A 20,342-nucleotide genomic window follows, 5' to 3' on the forward strand; every position below is an offset into this window, starting at 1 on the left:
CATAGAGGCTATATTATATACATATATAGGCCTATATATATAGCATTATAAGCACTCTATTATTATTATTCTTATTATTATTATTATTATTATTATTATTGTATCTATTAATTCGAACATTTATGTATTAGGTGATTGATTGATTGGTTGGTTGAAGATAAGACTATTATGTGAATAGAAATATACAAAGTATGTACTTGCAAAAACGAATAGGTAAGGTAGATAGATCTAATGTAGTGTAAAATGTATGTAACAAAAGAATAAATATTTTGAACGAAATATAATTTAAAATGTCAGTTTAAAAATTGATTAATTGATTGATTGATTGATTGATTGATCGATTGATTGAGTGAATGATTGATTATTTAATTAAAGTATCCATTAATTTATTCATTCATTCATTTACTCATTCAATAAATTATATTCATTTATTCATTCAATCTCGTCTAATAATACTTGATATAAATGTAGTTAGAAGGCGCTTTTACACAGGAAACAGATAAAAATCTTATTAAAAGGATACTCTGTGAGGAAATTGGTTGGCCCTTCTTACCTTCTTCTTCTACCCTTTTGTTCAATACCCATTTCGTGAGCCCATTCTTTGACTGTGTGGCCATAACCTACGGGTTGCTGGACACCAGAGTGATGGCTACCAAGATGATGTAATTGAGTGCCGTCGTGGTGTACGCTAATCTTTGATGCGTCTCTTTCTGCTCCACCAGTAACCGTCACGTACATGGGTTGATTGTGGTCGTCACGTACAGCAAACGTTTGCTGATTAATGTTACAAGAAAAGAATATAATTAGACGTATGTAATGAATTTTGAGGAAGGCCGCATCTGTACAATATAGCTCTATACATAGTTCGAGAATACTTAAATTGCTTACGTTGTAACATAAATGATAAGAGAACTCAGCATTTTAGAGACTAATAGTAAGTAATATAATATTAGCTCCAGCTTTTGTCCACACAGTAAGCCTCCTGAAGAATTCCAATGTGTGGACGAAAGCTAGAGCTAAATAAATTTACTGCTAAGGCCTGTTTACACTATGACGATAACGATCAACGATAAAAAGCTAAAACGCAATTGTTCATTATAGAAAATAAAATAAATAAGAAAAGTGTTCACACTAGCACGTGCCGATAACGATTTATCGTGTATACGATAACAAATAATTTCACAAATCAAATCAAATGACGTCATGATCATGGGAAAACGACAAAATCGTAGCAGTAAAAACCATTTTATAGTTTTCTTATGATAATGACGTCATTTGATTTGATTTGTGAAAATATTTTTTTCCGTATACATCGTTATCGAATCGTGCTAGTGTGAAAACTTCTCATTTATTTTTTCTATATGAACAATTATTTTTTATCTTTTTATCGTTATCTTCATAGTGTGAACAGGCCTTTAGTCTCTAAAGTAGTTCCATCATCATTTATTAAAAAATTGTATTAAATTAGACTAGCGCGGTTACGTTTTACTTTTTTTTCCATCATTACTTTGTATGTAAATACGTTAACAAGAATAGCTTCTTAACAGTTACAGCACAGAAAATACCGGTCATTTCTTTTTTAGGGCTTCGTGCAATGTTCTTTAATTAATTTCCAATACAATTCGATTTAATGACTTATTTCGACCTGTGGCTTACTGAAAGTTAATAAAATTTTTTTCATCCCTTTATATGAAATTAATTGAAAGTTCTTTTAATGCTTTTATTAAAAGTTAGAGGGGTTTTCCAGATTTTAACCCAGACTGCCGTTAATGATCCCTGTGCACGAATATATAAATAGCAAAATAAATATTGTTTAAGTAATGTTTAGGCCTACCAAGTCGTTTGAACCCTGGGGTTGGTAGCGATGGTTACTGCTATGGTGTGGAAGATGGTGACGGCTCAACTTATCTCTCTGTAATCTTTCTATCTGTCGGACCAGTTCCCTTTCCTCTTGCCGAAATGCATGGTCACTCACATCTTGTGCGTTTTCTATGAACCTGCATTAATAAAGCAAAATGCAACTCATTAATTATTAATCCTGTCTGAGTAAAATGTTGACATCGGCAGCTTAACCAAAGAGGAAGAAACGTGTGCTGGGCTCCTGTACCAACGACTTCTAAATTTCCCTGAAAGAAAGACGGTACACTTTTTCACAGGCACAGCAGCTTGCTGGAATAGGACCGGGCGATATCTATCGTCACTCAAAACACACAGTGGAAACACCAGTTTTTTTGGTTTTTTTTTCTATGGCTGCTCTACGCTCTAATATATTGATAAGCAGACGTCACTGCATGCTTACCTGGGATTAAATAATTAAATAAGTGAATAGCGTAAGTTAATTACTTTAATGAATACACGACAGTGATGGAATATGTATTATGGGAAGTGCACATAGATCAATCATCCAGGTATCTAAATGTTGATGAAGAAGAGGCATCATATCAAAAGAGGTCATGTGTACGAGCTTACTTTCAATAAAGCTATAACAATACAACAAATATTATTCGTTCAAACTTGTAACTAATAATAATTTAACCGATGATAATCACAATATGCCTATTGATATCATTACTGTATTTTTAAAATTAATAAGTTAAAGGCTTATGATCACGAGTATTATCGTTGTCGTCCTCGTCACCATGGACATCAGCCGCATTATCAAACCTTAATCTTCTTATCGAGTTCATTCACGAGTTTTACTCTGAGGAGCCATGTCAATTTAGTTATAAAAACTCGACAATACGATTTTCGTGTATGGCGGTGAATGGATTGATAGGAACAGGGCCGTGAACGCTAATTTCTTGACCCCATAGCTTTTAAATAAAGATGATATTACTATATTTAGCGAACAACTAAAATAACAATGACAAGAAAAATACAAAATTATCTGTTGGTATCGCTATATAGACACGATAGACATGCCATTCGACCAAGCATCGGACAGTCTGACGAAAAACGCCAAAGAGAAATACTATGCTTTCTTAGAACTCATAGACTTTACCTTTACCTGTTTATTATACTACGCATCGGTCAGTTCATATCATAGAAAAGAAGAGGAACACGCAGTTTATGACTTAAAATTATCAGAGGTAATTGCTTACTTGTTATACATAATTCCTCTCTAATGCCCCATCAAGTATGACGTAATACTGTATACTGATGGGTATCTAATTTGTTAGCCGAAAATCCGTGGAGTTTTGATTTCTTGATCGCTAATAATCTAATTTTAAGATGATTTTAGACTCATCCTCTCAGTTAACTCAAATAGCGAATTAGTACTAATGGAGTTTACCCGCAGGAACGTGATTATCTGACCACTCTGGAAGATTACTCTTCTTGAACTCATATCCTTATTATGCTGTAAATAATTATATCTGTCTCTTATACACATCTAGATGTGTATAAGAGACAGATTCTAGACCTTTCTTGTTGGGATTTATTGATTCATGGAAAAAAGAATACGCATGCAACTACTCATTTGTTTATGTGTATATGTAGATACGGGAAAAGTATTAATTTACTAGAAGTAGTATAATTATATGAAGATGATATAATAAAATTTTTAAAAAACCTTGATTTGAGACTGAATATACATTTATACAATGAAATAAACATAAATTAAGCCTATTATTAATAAACAAACTTGGGCATCATGATGATTTATATAGGCGAAGATATTCAATTACAGTACAGCACTTTCTTGCAGACGATCCGAAACAGAGCCATGTCCTCCTAGCCTGCCTAGCTAGCTTGTCACACAGACATCGTTTTTATAAAACCTTAACTGAATTACTCAAGAAATCATATTTTCATAAATTTGTTTAACTACTGTATCGGCCTAAAAATAAATTGATTATTCAACTTCTTACCTGGTCATTTGATCGTGTTTAACGCGAACTTTCTTGTTATTAACATTAACCGAATGTACTGTACGGGCATCCATAGTTGGATCTCTTGCGGTTACATTCAAGCCCATCATCCGCAGCTGCTCTCTTCCCGAACTACTCATGATGGTTGATTTTGTTAATCGTATTTGGGCCTATAGATCATCTACTACGTCGCATGTTGCTGACAGCTATAATCATCGTCACTAATTGGAGTCGGTGAAAGTAATCAAATGTCTGCAGGCTTTCTTAATCTATTTCGTAACTAGAGAAGCAAGCTTCTCCATCGTGTACTACATAATATTGCCATGTTGTTACGAAGAAACTACGCGTTATTTTAACTGTACGCACGCGAACGCGCATTGTGCGCAACATTTCACCAACTCAAGGCATTGCATCAATGCATGCTGCCCCAAATACTTTCTTATTTTTTAACTGGTTTCTGGACTATATGTTATTTAATAATTTGGTTTGATCTTTTGTCCATACTTTCTTTCGCCGTTGCTTTAGTGCATTGGGGTACTAAATAATGCGCTATTGCGATCACATTGCGAGTAACAGAAACTGATATCTAGAAGTGCGCCCTCTCCTGACTGAAAAGTAGAAACTTTATAATTATATGGAGCTATTACTACTGGAATAACGATAAATCGAGGGAAAAATGGTGAATAATGGTATTATCCATAAGGCATAAGACGAATTCAAACCAAACCTGTATTATGGTTGGCTATGTTTAACATCAATATAAAACCATATGGCCTGCACACATTGAGGAGTATGTGGCGTCGAGCATATTGGATCCCTTGTGTGCCAATCTTGGCCGCCAGCATTATTTCGACTTGTGGGGGGAGGGGGAGAGAGGGTGGCAGACCGATGTTACCAACGGAAAGACAGATTGATTTCTCCGACGATAGGATAAGTGGGGTCTCAGGACGAAGTCCAAGGAAACCCCGACAATTTTGGGACTTGAAAGGTTTATTTAATCGATTTTAGAGTGTCACATTCTGTAAAAATTGCATACAATTTACTCCACGATTTGTTTTCCTTTCAGGGAGAGGGCTTGTAAAATATCTATTCCTATACCGGGATCTATACACTTTATCGCGGGGCACTGAACTATGTGGTAAAGCACAGTATAATGCACGATGTCAGGGGGTTAACGAGAAGGTTATAGAGCCAAATATATAACCAGTTTTCGAACATACATATAATACTCCTTCACGATTGAACACTAAATAAATGAAATCAACACTCATAAAATTAAACATATGGATGTTTATTATTGTTGCTCGATTCTTTGTATTTACATTTTATTGCTTGGTTAATTCAAACTATTGTTTGCAGGTGATCTGACGCCGGTTCCAAAACACAACTGATTAAAGATGTACTGTTTTACTTTACACGTGGAAAAATATATTTTATACCATGTTTAAAACAGGTGATCAAGTTGGCATATTTGTGTTAGTTTCGCTAAGTAAATTGATATGGCATGCCCAAAGTAAATCTTAATTGTTATCATGATTTGGGTTACACTTATCAGGATGGAAGATCATACCAGGGAACAGTTAAATGTTCCCTGATCATACTTTATAAATTGTGTTGTTAAGTAGGATTGACAAGTTCATTAGAAAAATATGTCACTTTTAGTACAATTTAAAACAACTGATATTAATCTGATTACAAAGCATTATAGTTTTTTTTTTTTATTAAGCATCTTAACACTGAGTATGAACAAAAAATGAATTCACTTTGATTTCAGGAACTGACATTAAAGAACACAAGCATTAGCATTATTAAGAATAATGGAATTTATACAGCACGCCTGTTCACAAGGGCATCAAAGAATTGGGATACAAGGCACTCGTCTTGCTCAAGGATGCAAGTGAAATGCACAGCAAGGGATTTAAACCCCGGCATCGAGTTTGGGAAACCAAACTGTTCATAACATCCAACTAACTAGGTACCCGCTGGCTACACCAGATCTCCTCGAAGATACATCTCTCCAATTGGGACCCCTGCAGTGTGGTCAACAAATTATGTGCCTGACCTAATTAACTCTCATTATGAACTGTAGTCTTACTAAAACTATGAGAGGATTTGAACCCAGGACCCTGTGACTAGAAGGCAAGCATTGTAGCCACCAAGCTACCACTTCATCACAATCATAAGTAGTTATTTCTAGTACTGTCTATTTAATAGCAAGAAAATCTTGGCAACATGTAATCATTTTTGACAAATGTAAGATTATATATTACAATAATAAATTGAAATTAAATTTCATAAAATTATATATTTAACAAACACAGAATATAGAATCTTGTCTAAGCAACATATAATGCAGCCATATATAGCAAATTTTGGAAATTCAATTACAATACAAACATAAATTTATATAAGAATACAATTTACTATAATTGATATTTGATAACAATGAAAGACAATAATAATTATAAAATTGAATAAATTATAAAGATTAATCTGAATCATTTATAAAACAGCTCATTGGAAACACAAAATCATAAAAAAATCAAACAGTAATAACTGTTAGTACAAAAATCAATGAATATGAAATGGAAATTATATTCATAAACAATAAGGATTCAGGAACAATGATAATCATAATAATTAAAGACATAAAAAATAATTACAAATTGGTTAGAGACCTTGGCACTATGCATAATAAAAAGAAAGACGTTATTATTAAATTAAAATGAATTAATTATTATTACAATGTTGTTCAAATTGGGTAATCACAGTGATTGTATTGAACTATGCAAGAATTTACCTAGTCAGGGAAATGCTCTAACTAATGAAAGGGAGCTTTTGATTGAGAACCATAAGGGACCAGATTATCAAATTTTATTTGACAAAAACATGTGACATGCCTAAATATGGTCATGATGACATCACATCATGACCATATATAGGCACATCATGACTATATATGGGCACATCATGACTATATATGGGCATACAACAGAGTTTTGTCAAAGAAAATTTGATAGTGTGCCCAGAGCTTAAAACAAGATTTTTGAAGATGCGTATGCAGAGACGTCACAAACGCGAAGACTGAAGCACCAATGTTTAATACAGTACAGTCCACGTCCTAGCCTGAATGTAGATTCTGTCGAATACTGTTTCAGATTTCAGGAGTGGATGCAACACAGAGCATTCAGACATGCATACATAAATTATCATGATGTAATTAAAGTCTACATTTTAAGTCATCCCAAATTTAAAGCTCCCTAAGTTACTGGGATCATCCTGACTTCAGAGATGGGTTGCAGTTAAAGGTCCCATACTGGGTGATAGTATGTTTTTTTGTACAGTAAAACAATCTCATGCAATTGTTGTGTGAATGTCAACAATTTCTACATTAAACAACAACCAAGAGTTTGCAACATGAATACAGCTTATTAGCATCTAATTATTACAAAAAGCCTAAATACTGTATTTGTGTCCTGGTTTGAGGATCAAACTCTAACTCATCATTTTACAAATATATACTGTAAAAAATATAAAACCTTTTATGCATAATAGATGATGATTATAATTCTGATGATGATCATGAATAAAAAATCTAATATCTATATAGAGATTTGCATTAAATATAAATTTTTGAGATGTGTATAATGCTGAATAATTAAATATTCTTAGACCTTATGATGATATTTATCTTGGTATAGTTTGAAGGTTTGAATGGCGAAGTAACAATATATATTAATGCTTGCGGTACACCACGTACATAGTTCTGAAAAGAACTATTGTTGGTTGAGAATGTCTTGATGTTTCGATTTGGAATTTCGACGGAATTTTCTGCAGATATTATTCTCCTGAAGACGAATGAAGCAACTCAATAGAAATGTCAAGACATTCGCAACCAGCAACAGTTCTATTCAGAACTTTCGATGTGGTGTACCGCAAGCATTAATATATTATCTTGGTACAGTAATGCTTATTAAATGTTTGAAACAAGGTACAACAAAAAATCGAAGTACTGCATGTTTAAAAAATCATGTTTGTTTCAGATTAACATAAAATAAATCACTGTACTGTACTTATTTTAACTTCTTTAATGTATTTATTTGGTTGAGTTTATTTTATGAATACAATTTTTAGAGACGAGCCGGATTGATTATACTAACAGGAAATTACAGTATGTCTCCCTCTATAGTGACTTTCATGCACAGAAAATGTATTTATTTCATTCTTGATATCAAATTAAAATATCTTTTTTTCCATGCAGTTTCTACTTATTATACTTTACTTCCTTATGTACAAATTTAAACTTAATTACCCACCTCCCTTCACATCATATTCACTGAGGGTTGTACAGTATAATACCCCCAACCTCCCAGCTAAACTGATCATTTGGACTATCAATATTCCACTCATAAAGTTCTATATAAGCAAGTTTTTGAAAGAGGGTTGGGGACAAGGGGGAATTTTTTTTGCCAGGTTCGCACCTGGTAGCTTAAGGGATTTGAACCTGGGATCTTGCTATTGGAAGGCCAGCACTTTAACTACCAGACCACCGCTCTACTTCAATATAATCTGAATATGCCTAAAATTTAGGCCTACAGTAGATTTTAAATGTTTGTATGTATATACTAAATATGTAGTGTACAGACATGTCTACAATCATTTATGTAGCCCAGAGATATACTGAATTTAGTGGACGTGAGATATTGTGTACATTAATTAGATTTTTGGGATTGCTGAATACACAGTCAGTGCCCATAATCAACAACAACATATAATAAATTCCCTGCAGACGATATGCTGATATCCGTGTACATTTTTGATAATTTGTTTTTTCATATGACGTGGTAATTTACTTCTTGCTTGTACAGTATCACAAGAATTATTGCATTTTCTCTAATTATTTTATGTAATATATATTCTCTTCATATTACTGTATTTGTCAATAATATATATATAGTCTTCTCTTATTAATAATAGGTTCTACAATATATTTTTATTAATTTTTCAATCATTACATATGTGTAATTAATGTCATTTATCCCTGTATTCTTTAAAAGTATTTTTATACTTGGTGTAGTAATATATTTTGTTATTACCAACCATCACAAACTTTTTATTATGATGATCATAATTCATTAGAAATATATTAATTGTAGCCTCTCATTGTGGAATTAGTCCCTCTAACGACAATACAGAGTATCTCCATCCTATGGGAAGACATCACCATGATTTCTCAAGACCATTTAGTGAAAGGTCATTAACACTTTACATATGTCTTTGCTCATGGGAACTATCATCACAGATTCCCAGATGATGGAGACGGTTACCATAGACGCTATGATGAGGTTGATGAAGAGGATGGCAATCCTCCAGAACAGCATCGCTTCTTTTTTTGGACTGGTTGTCTTCGGAGACTGATGGAGTCTGAATACTGTGGTAGGAGGACCTCTGGAGGTAAACGTGTACCTAAAATGAAATGATTCAGTAAAAAATAATGGACCTCTCCAAAATATTGACCACTCAGAACTTAGGTGACTAAGTTCTTTAATAGAAGTTAGGGTGAGTGATGAAAAATCACACACAATGTTGAACTATAATGGACATCTCCAATGTGTCAATCAAACCAAACTATTGGCCAATCAGAACGCAGGTAACAAGTCTCTTTGATAGAGATATTAGGGAGAGTGATGAAGAAAAATCACACACGATGTTGATTTATAAAGGACATCTCCAATGTTTCAATCAAACTGAAATATTGACCAATTAGAATGCAGGTAAAAAGGCTCTTTGATAGACTTATTAAGGAAGAATGATGATGGGAATTCACAAATGATTTTGCTTCATAATAGACCTCTCCAATGTGTCAATCAAACTAAACTATTGACCAATCAGGAGCTGAGGTCTTTGATAGAGCTTTTAGGAGACAACAGGTGTCACATTTTTAGTGTTGTAAGAAAAGCACTTAGATCTATGGGAATTGTGAAACATGTATTTAAATTGATATTTAAATTACACTTACTTATTTCCTTAAATAATTCCTTAACATTTTCTGCAGTTTTTGCACTAGTTTCTATAAAAATTGCTCCTATATCATTTGCATAAGTTTCTGCGGTTTTCGTCTCTACTTCACGAAGATCATCCATATCGCATTTATTACCAGCTATTGCTATGACGATATTCTCTGGGCCATGTTGGTGCAATTCCTGTATCCAATCTTTCACTTTTTCATAAGAAATCTGTAACAGATAAATATAATCCAACAAATTACACAAAATCAGTAGTGATGTTGGTATATGAAGTCTATAGGTGCATCATTAACCGTGTTTGGCTAAAATTTAAACTGATAGTTAAGCTTTCATGATTATTGGCAAAGCGGTAGCGGAATAAAGAATATGTTAAAAAGGAAAAAAAGGAAAAGGCAAGAATAAAAATTTATCTAATTTCCAAATTTTTAGGAGATTTTAACTTACACCAAGGATGAAAACCATTAATTATTACTTGTATGTTTATGTACTCATTTGCTTTATTGCTATTAAATAGATGGCATACATCTGATCAAAGATTATAGACTTGCAACATGACTGACTATCATGATTTTGCATGCGTGGAATGAAACAAATACCACAGTACTACCACAAAATAGGGGGCGCCCTAAAATATATCTTGAAATAGAGTTTGAAATTCAACTAGGCATTCTCTACACGCAGCACATGTTCAATGCAAACAACTTTCATGTGCAAATCATCTCTTTTAAAGGACACTCTCTAGTTCAGGGGAGTACCCTTCGAGATAGGATTCTGTTTCAAGGAAATACTCTGACTTGATTCATGGAGGAAAAAATGTTACACATGTCCAGAGTCCCTTGCTAGAGAAATTTTAGCACACGTCTTCTGCTTAATTGCATCCGTGTGAATGCCTAAACATACAAGATCAGCATGTGTTCCGTGTAATATTCATGCAAGAAAAAACAGAAATCACAAGATATTTATCCAGTAGCAAGGATGTGTGTGAATTCTCAAATGGTGAGAATATCTGAATGTGAAGTCCATGTAACATTTAGCATGCGATGCGCCCCATGTAATCTCTTGGGAATTAGATTTATTCTCACCTGACTTGTGATGTCATAAGCTACTATTGCTGCTGAGGCCCCTCGGTAGTACATCGGTGCTAGACCACGATACTAAGGCAATAAAATAAAACAATGAATACATTACTAAAAACGATACATTAAAACAGCGAACTGTTTTTTACAAACTAAATATTAAGCAATGAAAACATGATTGAAAATAATACATTAATGAGGTACAGTAGTGTTTTTCACAAACTAAATACTAAACAATTGAAAATGATACATTAAAAACAGCTTTCATAATCTAAATATTAAGCACTATCCATAGGGCCTACTATCAAATTTTTTTTGACAAACTCTTGTATGCCCATATATAGTCATGATTTGCCCATATACGGTCAAGATGTGATGTCATCATGACCATATTTAGGCATGTCACATGTTTTTGTCAAATAAAATGTGATAGTCTTGACAGGGCTTTAGTAATTATAATAAGAATGAAAAAATATAAAAACCTTTTCTTGTCCAGCTGTATCCCATATTTGAAATTTGTATGATTTGTCATCTACCATTAATGTTTTCGACATAAAAGAAGCTCTGGAAAAAAAAATAATTTAATGAAAACCACAAATTATTAAAAAATCCGACAAATGTACATATTGTACACATGATATGTAATTAAGTTTAATTGATTGATGTCGTTATTTACGTGCTTGAATGTTGTACTCAAGGCTGAGAGAATAACAGGTGGGACAGTGAGCGACAGGGGTTCAAGGAAGGAGGAGTACTATATGCTATAAATATTTTTCAATTGCCATGGATGGATGCTTTCATTTCTGACAAAAAGCACATCCAGGAAAGAATTTAACAGGCAATGATAACTTGCATTCTTTGAAGCCAGGTGAGTCTACATTACTGTACATCATTTTATTATGCCATTTAATAATAATAAATAAAACAATTTTGTAATAACTTCAAAATAATATTGTTATAGTCTTAGTTTTTTCCCCTTTTTTTGCTGTTGTTTCTTTGGTGATTGTTGCAATGTTTTAATAGCAGTTGTTTGATATCTCTTCCATATTGTAAATTACTGTATTTTACTGCATTTAATCACTGTTTTAATATTTTTACTGTCAATTTTATATATTAATTTGAGTACCGAATTTCCTTTCTTGGAGCAATAAAGTTTATTACATCTTCTTAATGCAGTATCATGCTGTATACTTTTCTCATATTGGATGTTGTAGTTTTGAGTGGAGTATAAATTATACACATGACTCTAAGACCTGTAGGCAGTGGTTTATAGTACACTAGACTCCCTCCAATTAAAGACCACTTTTGGGACTGATGTTTCCATGGTTTTTAGCAGCTTTGGTGTCTACTTAGAATAATAAAGGTAAAAGACATTTGTTACTGTAATTTGGGACCACAGAAAATTGGAACATCAGAACTAAAACAACCCCAATACTTAAAGCCTTGAAATCAAACTCAAAATCTGAGTTAGAATATCGTTCCTTCTGAATGTACAGTATTTGCCATAGAATGTGATTGTGAAAGGCATAAAATGAGTGGTACTTACCCTATCGTAGGAGGAATACTTTCAGTGTATTGGTCTGAAACAAAACGTTGAACTATACTAGACTTTCCCACTCCCGAATCCTGCAAAAAATTAGATGGACATCGTAAACACAAACAAAAATTCAAATTTGATCAAATCTAATTGACATTCTATTGTGTACAAGTCCGTATATTAAACGTTTGGAGACACAAAATGTTTGATGAAATTTGCAATTACGCATATTACCGCAACTCACAATTTCTGCTCTAAGAAAACTGCCTGGTTATTCTTTCATGGGATAATTCGGAAAGAGAAAATTACCAAGTGGCTTGGATAATTCTACTAATGAGAAGGTTACACAGGCTGCTTGGCCCAGTTTAGAGGTCAAAACTGACCAGGTACTGCAGATATGGTTGTTTGAACAAATACAGTAAGTATATCAAACTTTATATAGACACTTTCATCATTCATAGGTTTGGTATTTTGATTAAGTCAAAGGGCCAGAAGAAAGGATCAGACAGGTTTCTAAATTAACTAGTGTTACAAGTCTCTATCAAGATTCTGCGTGTGGTGATACCCAAAATCTTTAAGGAGAAATTAATGCCAGTACTGTAATACAGTGAAACCTTAAATTGAAGCCCAATGGGTTTAATCTCGAGAATCTCGAATTGAAGCTCACCTCTTAAGTTTGCAAAATTAACCTCACAAAGAAGCCCATAGGCTTTTTTTCAAGATAGCATTGGCTTTTTTTAGATACAGTAGTACAGTACATACACTGTACATGAATTTCAATAAACAAAATAAATCAAAAACATGCCTGGTTTATACTGTAGGCCTACATAGTTTAGGTGATTTAAAAACATGCCTGGTTTATACAGTAGGCCTAGTTTAGGTGATTTAACACTGGTTAATAAATACATTCCATGACACAGATTGATGTTACAGTGGCCCTATTTATTGTTTTATGCTAATTCCCAAAATTTGCAGCATTCATTTTAAAAAAGAGCCCCCATCTTTACTTTGCAAAAGCGGCCTTGTGACAGAAGCCAATTCAAAGTTTGCAAAAAAAAAAAAAAAAAAAAAAATTTTCAAAAAAAAATAAAAAAAAAAAAAAAATTTTCAAAAAAAAAGAAAAGAAGCCCAGAGCTTCAATTCAAGGTTTTACAGTACATTAGTAAAAACATGCAATACAGTACCCTATGATTGTTGCAGAAGATGGGTGTTAATATAAACTAAACTAATTCCTCCATGTATAGATTATCCGTATAATGTTTACTTGCTCGCAAGAGTGGGGGAGACTTTGCCAATTTCCTGGACATTAGGGACTGTAAACTCGAGGGAGACTTGGGACCCCTGTACAGATAGTGTTCAACAATTCCCTATTAATAATAGTATTATCAACATTGGTTTCAATCTATCTAGCAGTATAAACAACATTAATAACGAATAAAACAGTTTGAATTGAAATCTGAACTACATCTGATTTGAATAAAAATAACACTAAACTATAAAATCAGCAGTGTTTAATTTTATAATGTAAGTACTACCAAATACTGTGTAGTGAAGTGTTAATTTATCAATAGCCAAGGGTCAAAATAACCGGTCCTAACTTCCTGTTGACCTTTCTCAGCTGTTTCCTACTCTGTATCGGTAGGTAGATAACCTTGTTATTGTCAATAATTGTTCAATAGATATCAATTCTTTTGACAAATCGGAATCAATTAACATCGGAATCAAACAATCCAAGATTGATCTGCATATCCCCAGATTGTCATTAGCATGTGGACTTGAAATGCAAAAGCTTTGACACAATACTAAAGATTACAAAGAACCAATTATTTAAACTTTCTGTGTCAACAGTATAGGCACAATATGTCACACATCTGCATGCATAGTCAACATTTTGTATTCAATTTGTTGGGCTGGGGAAGGGGGAATCACACTTTGGTACAGGTAACTACTGTAAGTACAGTACTGTAATAATTATGTTTGAGGATAAATTTTTTTGGGGAGATGGGGGAGGAGAGAGAGGGTTACCTCTACCATTCTATACTGATGAACTTTGAATACAGAATAATTTAACAAAAAGAGAAGCGAAAACCAAATGAAACCGGACATACCACCTACTGTATCAATAAACAACCACAAGGATTTCCTTTAAAACCAGAACTTTATAAAAACTGGTAAAAGACCTGAACTTTAAAAAAAACTGATATAAAGCAATTCATTGTAATATTAATTCTCATAAATCATTTTACAGATAATGACCTTCTTCATGAATTCAGAGAAATAAGCAATTAACTACTGCACTGTAAAGTGCTAGCCTGCTATTGTTCTTGTTACCAGAACTTCAAAAGCATCCAGCATTGCTAGATTTGAACAGACATGCAGGAAGTTTGGTACACATTAAAACTAGAGGTGATTTACAACAAAAGTTCATCACCCTTTTTTAAGTTGGACACCAGAGTTTCCCACTATACCTACAAAACAAAACAGGGGCTTCAGCAAGGACTACATTACGGCCATGAATTACCACTAATAGGACACTTTCATGGATAGCGCGGTCGGATAGCTATGTGTTCTAAGGAAATAAGGACGCATCTTGGTATTCAATTTTAATTATTTTTTAAATTTTACGATTTTTTGTTTTTTATTTATTAATGTATATATTTTTCTTTGTATTGAACCTTTTCCGAAAACCCAATATAATAACTTACACCACTGTGTACAGTATTTAAGCAGAGAGGATATTTCCTATATGATTTGAGTGTGTTTTAATAGTGTCAACAAAAAGCCTTTTCTGAGAGGTGCATACACGAAGCGTTAAACGCTGAATAGCGGTAACCTCAGTTTAACGCGCGGACCGGTGAGTAACATCGATCAGTTTAAAACATATTTGTCTATTTGTATATTTTGAATACAGTAAGCCTTGCAATTCAAAAATGATAAAATTTCATTAATCTAAACAAAATTATTTTAAATCACTTTGGACTTGGAACAAAACATTTCTACAGTATGTTTCACTTGAATAAAATTACACTATAGCTAGACAACAGATGGCACTAAATTAGCATGTGTTTTTTTTGTTAATTTTATACTGTAATTACAATAATACAGTACTGTCACGCCAAAATTGGTGCGGGCCCCTGACCAACAGGCCCCGGACCAACTTTTTCCTGACGGTACTACCAACTACTGTGCAGTGAAGGGTTAACTTACAGTGTTAATAACCAAGGGACAACATAACTGGTCCTAACTTCCTGGTGCAAATGCTTGACACCAATTACAGTACAGTAGCCAAAAATCTGAATGAATTGTTCATTATTTTACATTTCTGGCAGTATAGACACTGTAGCCTTGTTCTCACAAGAGCCCTAGTATCCGGATTGGGAGCTAACCGTTAGCGCTACACGTTAGCACCTGTGTGAGAACGCCCGATCGGTTAGCGCTAACCGTTAGCGGTATCCGGATACCGCTATCGGTTAGCACGTTGAGCGCGTTTCTATCATCAACCAATCACACGTACGTGTTTACAATTTTCAGTTTCTTATTGGCCAGTTATTCGATTATCATATTCTTGGTATCCGGATCGGGATCTTCTCGTATGGACGCATGGGAGCTAAAGATTAGCACGATCCCGATCCTGCTAACAGTTAGCTGCCGTGTGAGAACATAGCCTGTATGATCTGCATGTCAAAATTTTGTATTCAATTTGAAAAAAAAAAAAAAAAAATCACACCTTGGTAACTACTATAATTATGTTTAAGGATAATTTTTTATTTTTTTTTTTTTGTGGGGGAAGGGAAAGGAGAGAAAGGGGTTAAAACACAATTCTCTAACATTCTTTACTGAAGAACTTGGTCTTTCAATATGAACAAGTTAACTAACAAAATCCAATACAGAATGATTTGACAATACTGTAGAGTAGGCGAAAACCAAATGAAACCGGAAATACCACTATAAATAAACAACCACAAAGGATTTCACTTAGACCTGATCTTACAAAAAAAAAAAAAAAAAAAAAAAACAACTGGAAAAGCCATTACATTCTTATTAAACTGTTGGAAAGATTTTTTAAAATCATTTTCCAGATGAACTACTATAAGTATATGTTTTTAACATTAAAATTAACATTGATCAGAAAACATACAGTATTTGACAGTTTGGATATTTTAAATATAGACCTTGTAATTCAACAATGATAAATTTCATTAATTTAAACAATTTTACTTTTAAATCACTGTCTTTTTATCTTAATTTGTTTTCTACTTTTCAATATATTTTTTACTATTACACCTATACTTCATATTTAGAAAAATAATGTTTAAAACATGTTTAATTATTATTTATCCTCCTTTCAAGCAACCCTTTGGCATATTTACTCCTGTAGTGTGTCTACAGTATAACCTAAAAAAATAATGAGATACTTTAAATGCTTATGTTTTAATTATGTTGATTTGTCTACTTAACTCTTAAAACAAAAACTGCCTATTTCTTTATGTGCTAATTTGTAAGTACAATCTGTATGTAAATATTAACTGAAACAATAAAAAAAATACTCCTTTTACTCCTTTGACACTAAATATTTTGGCAAGAGCTGCAATGATTAAGACTTAATCAAAATAATATTTTTTTAGAATCAAGGTCATTTCACAGTAGTCTACGTCATAGAAGGGTCTCCTGACCAATGAAGGTCTTAATTAATCAGCAGATTTAATAGTACAGGCCTTCCCGTTTTTGACTGAATTTTTGTCTACGAGTATTACTTGACATGATGGGCTACAGTAACATCCTGTCTCATGATAAGTCGTTGGTGGACCGCAATCTAGGCTACAGAACAGTCCGTACCAATACGTAGCCAGGCGCTGCTAATAATAACCTCCATCCTATTAGGACTATAGTGTGATGTCAATAACTTTGCTTTCAGTTGTCCCTTGCAAAGGGCAAATGCACTTCTACAGTATACAGTATCACACTGATTACATTTAAATTCTTTTATAACTGTCACTATAAAAAAAAATAATTGTCAGAAAAATAACATTTGAAAACATAATATCACTTGAACATAGAATAAAAATATGCTACTAAAAATAAATATCTCTCATCCTATTTCTTATGTACAGTATTAATTGCTGTACAGTAGTTTCTTATGCTTGGTGCTGCCTGTCTCATACACAAGAAGATCATATCTAAATAAATTATAAATTCTACTATATACAAGTTTTCACAAAGAAGTTTTATAATTAAATTTGGCTTTTCAATTTCAACTGAATTCAATTCAATTTTATCATCAGCATCAGCTGAATTGCATGATATTTACATTATACATTCATTAAACTACAAAAAGTTGAAACTTTTAAAAAAATCACATTTTTTAACTACTGTATAGTATTAATTAATGACAAAATATATAATTGTAACATAATTAATAATTAATATAATTTCAGTAAAAAAAATATCAAAAATATAATAGCATTTAATTTACAAATTTTAAAAACAACTGATCAATTATATAAAAATAATAAATAAATAAACAAGCTATTTTAGTTTGAGATTATTAATTTAGGTGGCATTTACAAATATACTTTACATTATCAATATACAATACATATTATCATTTTTATTATTTACAATTTAGAAAAGAAATATGCATAGTTTTAAGTAAACAGTATTATCAATGTAAAAAATAATTCTGTATAACATTTAAGTAAAAAGATGTCAATACAACTTTTAAAAATATGGCATAAAAATCCAGTATTTTAATTGAAGTTTATAAAATACTGTACTAACCCTAGAGTATTGCTCATAAAATTTGAATATAAATTATGAATAAGAACAGCCATTAAATGATCAAACAATCATTTGGCAATACTGTATATACTGTATATGATATTTAATATCTCTACAACTGTACTGTAGTAGACCAGCTAAAAATTATAAATATTGTCATTAATTAATCATTTTTTTATGATTTAATAGATTACTAAAAGTAATATCACAATGGTTTGGAGTGACTAAGAATCTGGATACCTGTAGTAAAAGCTAAAGGCACATTTCCTTTAGGAATTAACCCAATTAATTTCCCCTTAGAGCTGTATATTAGCAGAGAGGCTTCTTAAATACAAACCTTCTATTAGATCTGTTATAACAATAATTATAAAGACAAAAGATTATTGAAGACAAAAGATTATTATTATTGCTGAGGAAAATAATTTTTTTATAAACTTTTGAATTGTGTGTTACTGTATATATAATTGACATTTTGGCAGCAGCTAATTGAGCATACAGGCAGTGGGTGCAAGTCTATGAAATAAATCGTATGCATTGAGCTAACTGCTGAGGCGAATAATTTTTTTTATAAACTTTTGAATTGTGCATTATGTAATAAATAATGGACAATTTGGCAGTAGCTATTGTAACAATTATTGGCCATACAGGTCAATTTTATAATGAAACTAGCTTCAATCACAGTCACAGCACAATGGATATTAACATTAAAATGAATGCTGACCATCAAATTTATGTGATGAGACTGTGGACGTTGTTAAAATTTGCCATTACCTGTCCATTACTGGCGAAGAAAATAAGACATGAAACCTAAAAAATGTGACCAGTACCAGAAATCCACAATATTAATTATCATTAAATTACTGTACTACTGTAATCAAAATATAAAAGTGTTCAAATACTATTATAAAGTTTTTACAAGAAAAAATAAATGCTAATATTCAATAGTGTGGCTGGTGTACAGTATGTAGGCCTATCAGTTTGTTTCCACCTTCTTGTTGAGCGAGACCATGTTGTAGGACTTTAGCCTGCATAGTAATAGTCCTAGTTAAAAATTATAGCCTACTTAGGGCCTACTGTAGGTACAGACTAACTAAACAGGGCTGAACATGGCAAAAATAAAAAAAATGAAAGTGAATAACAAAAAATAGAATTAGTAGGCATATTGTATGATATGCTAAACACAAAAAAGAATTGCTAAACACAACAAAGAATTAATTTCAAATCGAAAGAAAAAAAACCTCCATCTAAGCTTCATACATTCTTTCTATATTTAGACTTTCATAAAAATCACAACATTATAATTGGTACATACAGTAAATCAAAATACTGTACCAAAACTGAAATTACAGAAAACTGTGTAAAATTAATGAGGCACTTAAACAAAAGCAATTAAAATCGCTGACGTTCACAAGCCCTTTAATCCATCCTTAGAAAAACATCAATAGGCCTATATAAAATTATACAATATAGGCCTAGGACTATATTATAATAAAATGTATTCCTCGGAGAATTTGCCAATTCGGCAAGATAAACAACAATACAAATTAAACATGCAAATTTATTTAAACATTTTTTAATCTAATAATAGCATAAGGGCCTAGGCTAGGCCTAAGCGCTTTTTGTAGGATTTAACGTCAACATTTTTCTGAGGTGGGTGTGGCATCGGTTTGGAAATTATTTCTAGACATACGCCTAGGCTAGGCCTCTCTATTCCCTCTCTAGTATTTCAATGACATCCATAGAGCCTGGCACGAGAAGAGGACAGCACAAACTTTCCGGGACGAAGTCGTGTAGGCCTACGTAGGCCTAAGATAAAATAGAATTACTTACCCCAAGAAGACATAATTTAATTTCTCGTAAAGCCATATTATATACAAAATATAAAACTTGACAGACACATACAAAATACTACATAACTTTACATATTTGCAATATATAACTCCATTTATCAACACTCTCGGGCCTAGCTACAACAGTGATTTGCAGTTGGTAATGCAATATCTATAGAACAAGCGCCATCAATCGTCTTTTACTGATTCTCTGGTTGCCGTATGCT

The 20,342-nt window shown here is 32.6% G+C and overlaps 2 protein-coding genes across 2 annotated transcripts in view; both read right to left on the bottom strand.

Moving 5' to 3' along the window:
• Positions 1-4,163, bottom strand: part of LOC117109507 — an 8,412-nt gene extending 4,249 nt beyond the window's left edge. The window contains exons 1-3 of the mRNA XM_033251878.1: positions 3,870-4,163; positions 1,835-1,997; positions 554-774 (exon numbers count right to left, since the gene is read on the bottom strand). Coding sequence (XP_033107769.1) covers positions 554-774; positions 1,835-1,997; positions 3,870-4,009 — 524 coding nt within the window. The 5' untranslated portion in view covers positions 4,010-4,163. The remainder of the gene's footprint in view (positions 1-553; positions 775-1,834; positions 1,998-3,869) is intronic.
• A 976-nt stretch (positions 4,164-5,139) lies between these two features.
• LOC117109493 (ras-related protein Rab-22A-like) lies at positions 5,140-20,310 on the bottom strand. The gene is made up of 6 exons (XM_033251859.1): positions 20,117-20,310; positions 12,518-12,597; positions 11,454-11,535; positions 10,978-11,049; positions 9,889-10,105; positions 5,140-9,335 (listed from the first exon to the last, which is right to left on the bottom strand). Exons 1-6 carry the CDS (start codon positions 20,150-20,152, stop codon positions 9,205-9,207), a joined length of 618 nt encoding a protein of 205 aa, XP_033107750.1. The 5' UTR covers positions 20,153-20,310; the 3' UTR covers positions 5,140-9,204.
• Between the last annotated feature and the right edge of the window lie 32 nt (positions 20,311-20,342).

Source organism: Anneissia japonica, unplaced genomic scaffold (assembly GCF_011630105.1).
Source record: "Anneissia japonica isolate Jap-2015-1 unplaced genomic scaffold, ASM1163010v1 scaffold3867_len840240_cov202, whole genome shotgun sequence".
NCBI lineage: Eukaryota > Metazoa > Echinodermata > Crinoidea > Comatulida > Comatulidae > Anneissia > Anneissia japonica.

What these genes read in the sequence shown, in the direction of transcription:
- LOC117109493 (XM_033251859.1), bottom strand. Translation starts at nt 20,152, where the DNA reads ATGGCTTTACGAGAAATTAAATTATGTCTTCTTGGG. An exon ending in TTAAATTATGTCTTCTTGGG is followed by an intron (nt 12,598 to 20,116) that starts GTAAGTAATTCT and finishes AATTTTTTGCAG; the next exon opens with GATTCGGGAGTGGGAAAGTC. An exon ending in CTTATGACATCACAAGTCAG is followed by an intron (nt 10,106 to 10,977) that starts GTGAGAATAAAT and finishes TATCTGTTACAG; the next exon opens with ATTTCTTATGAAAAAGTGAA.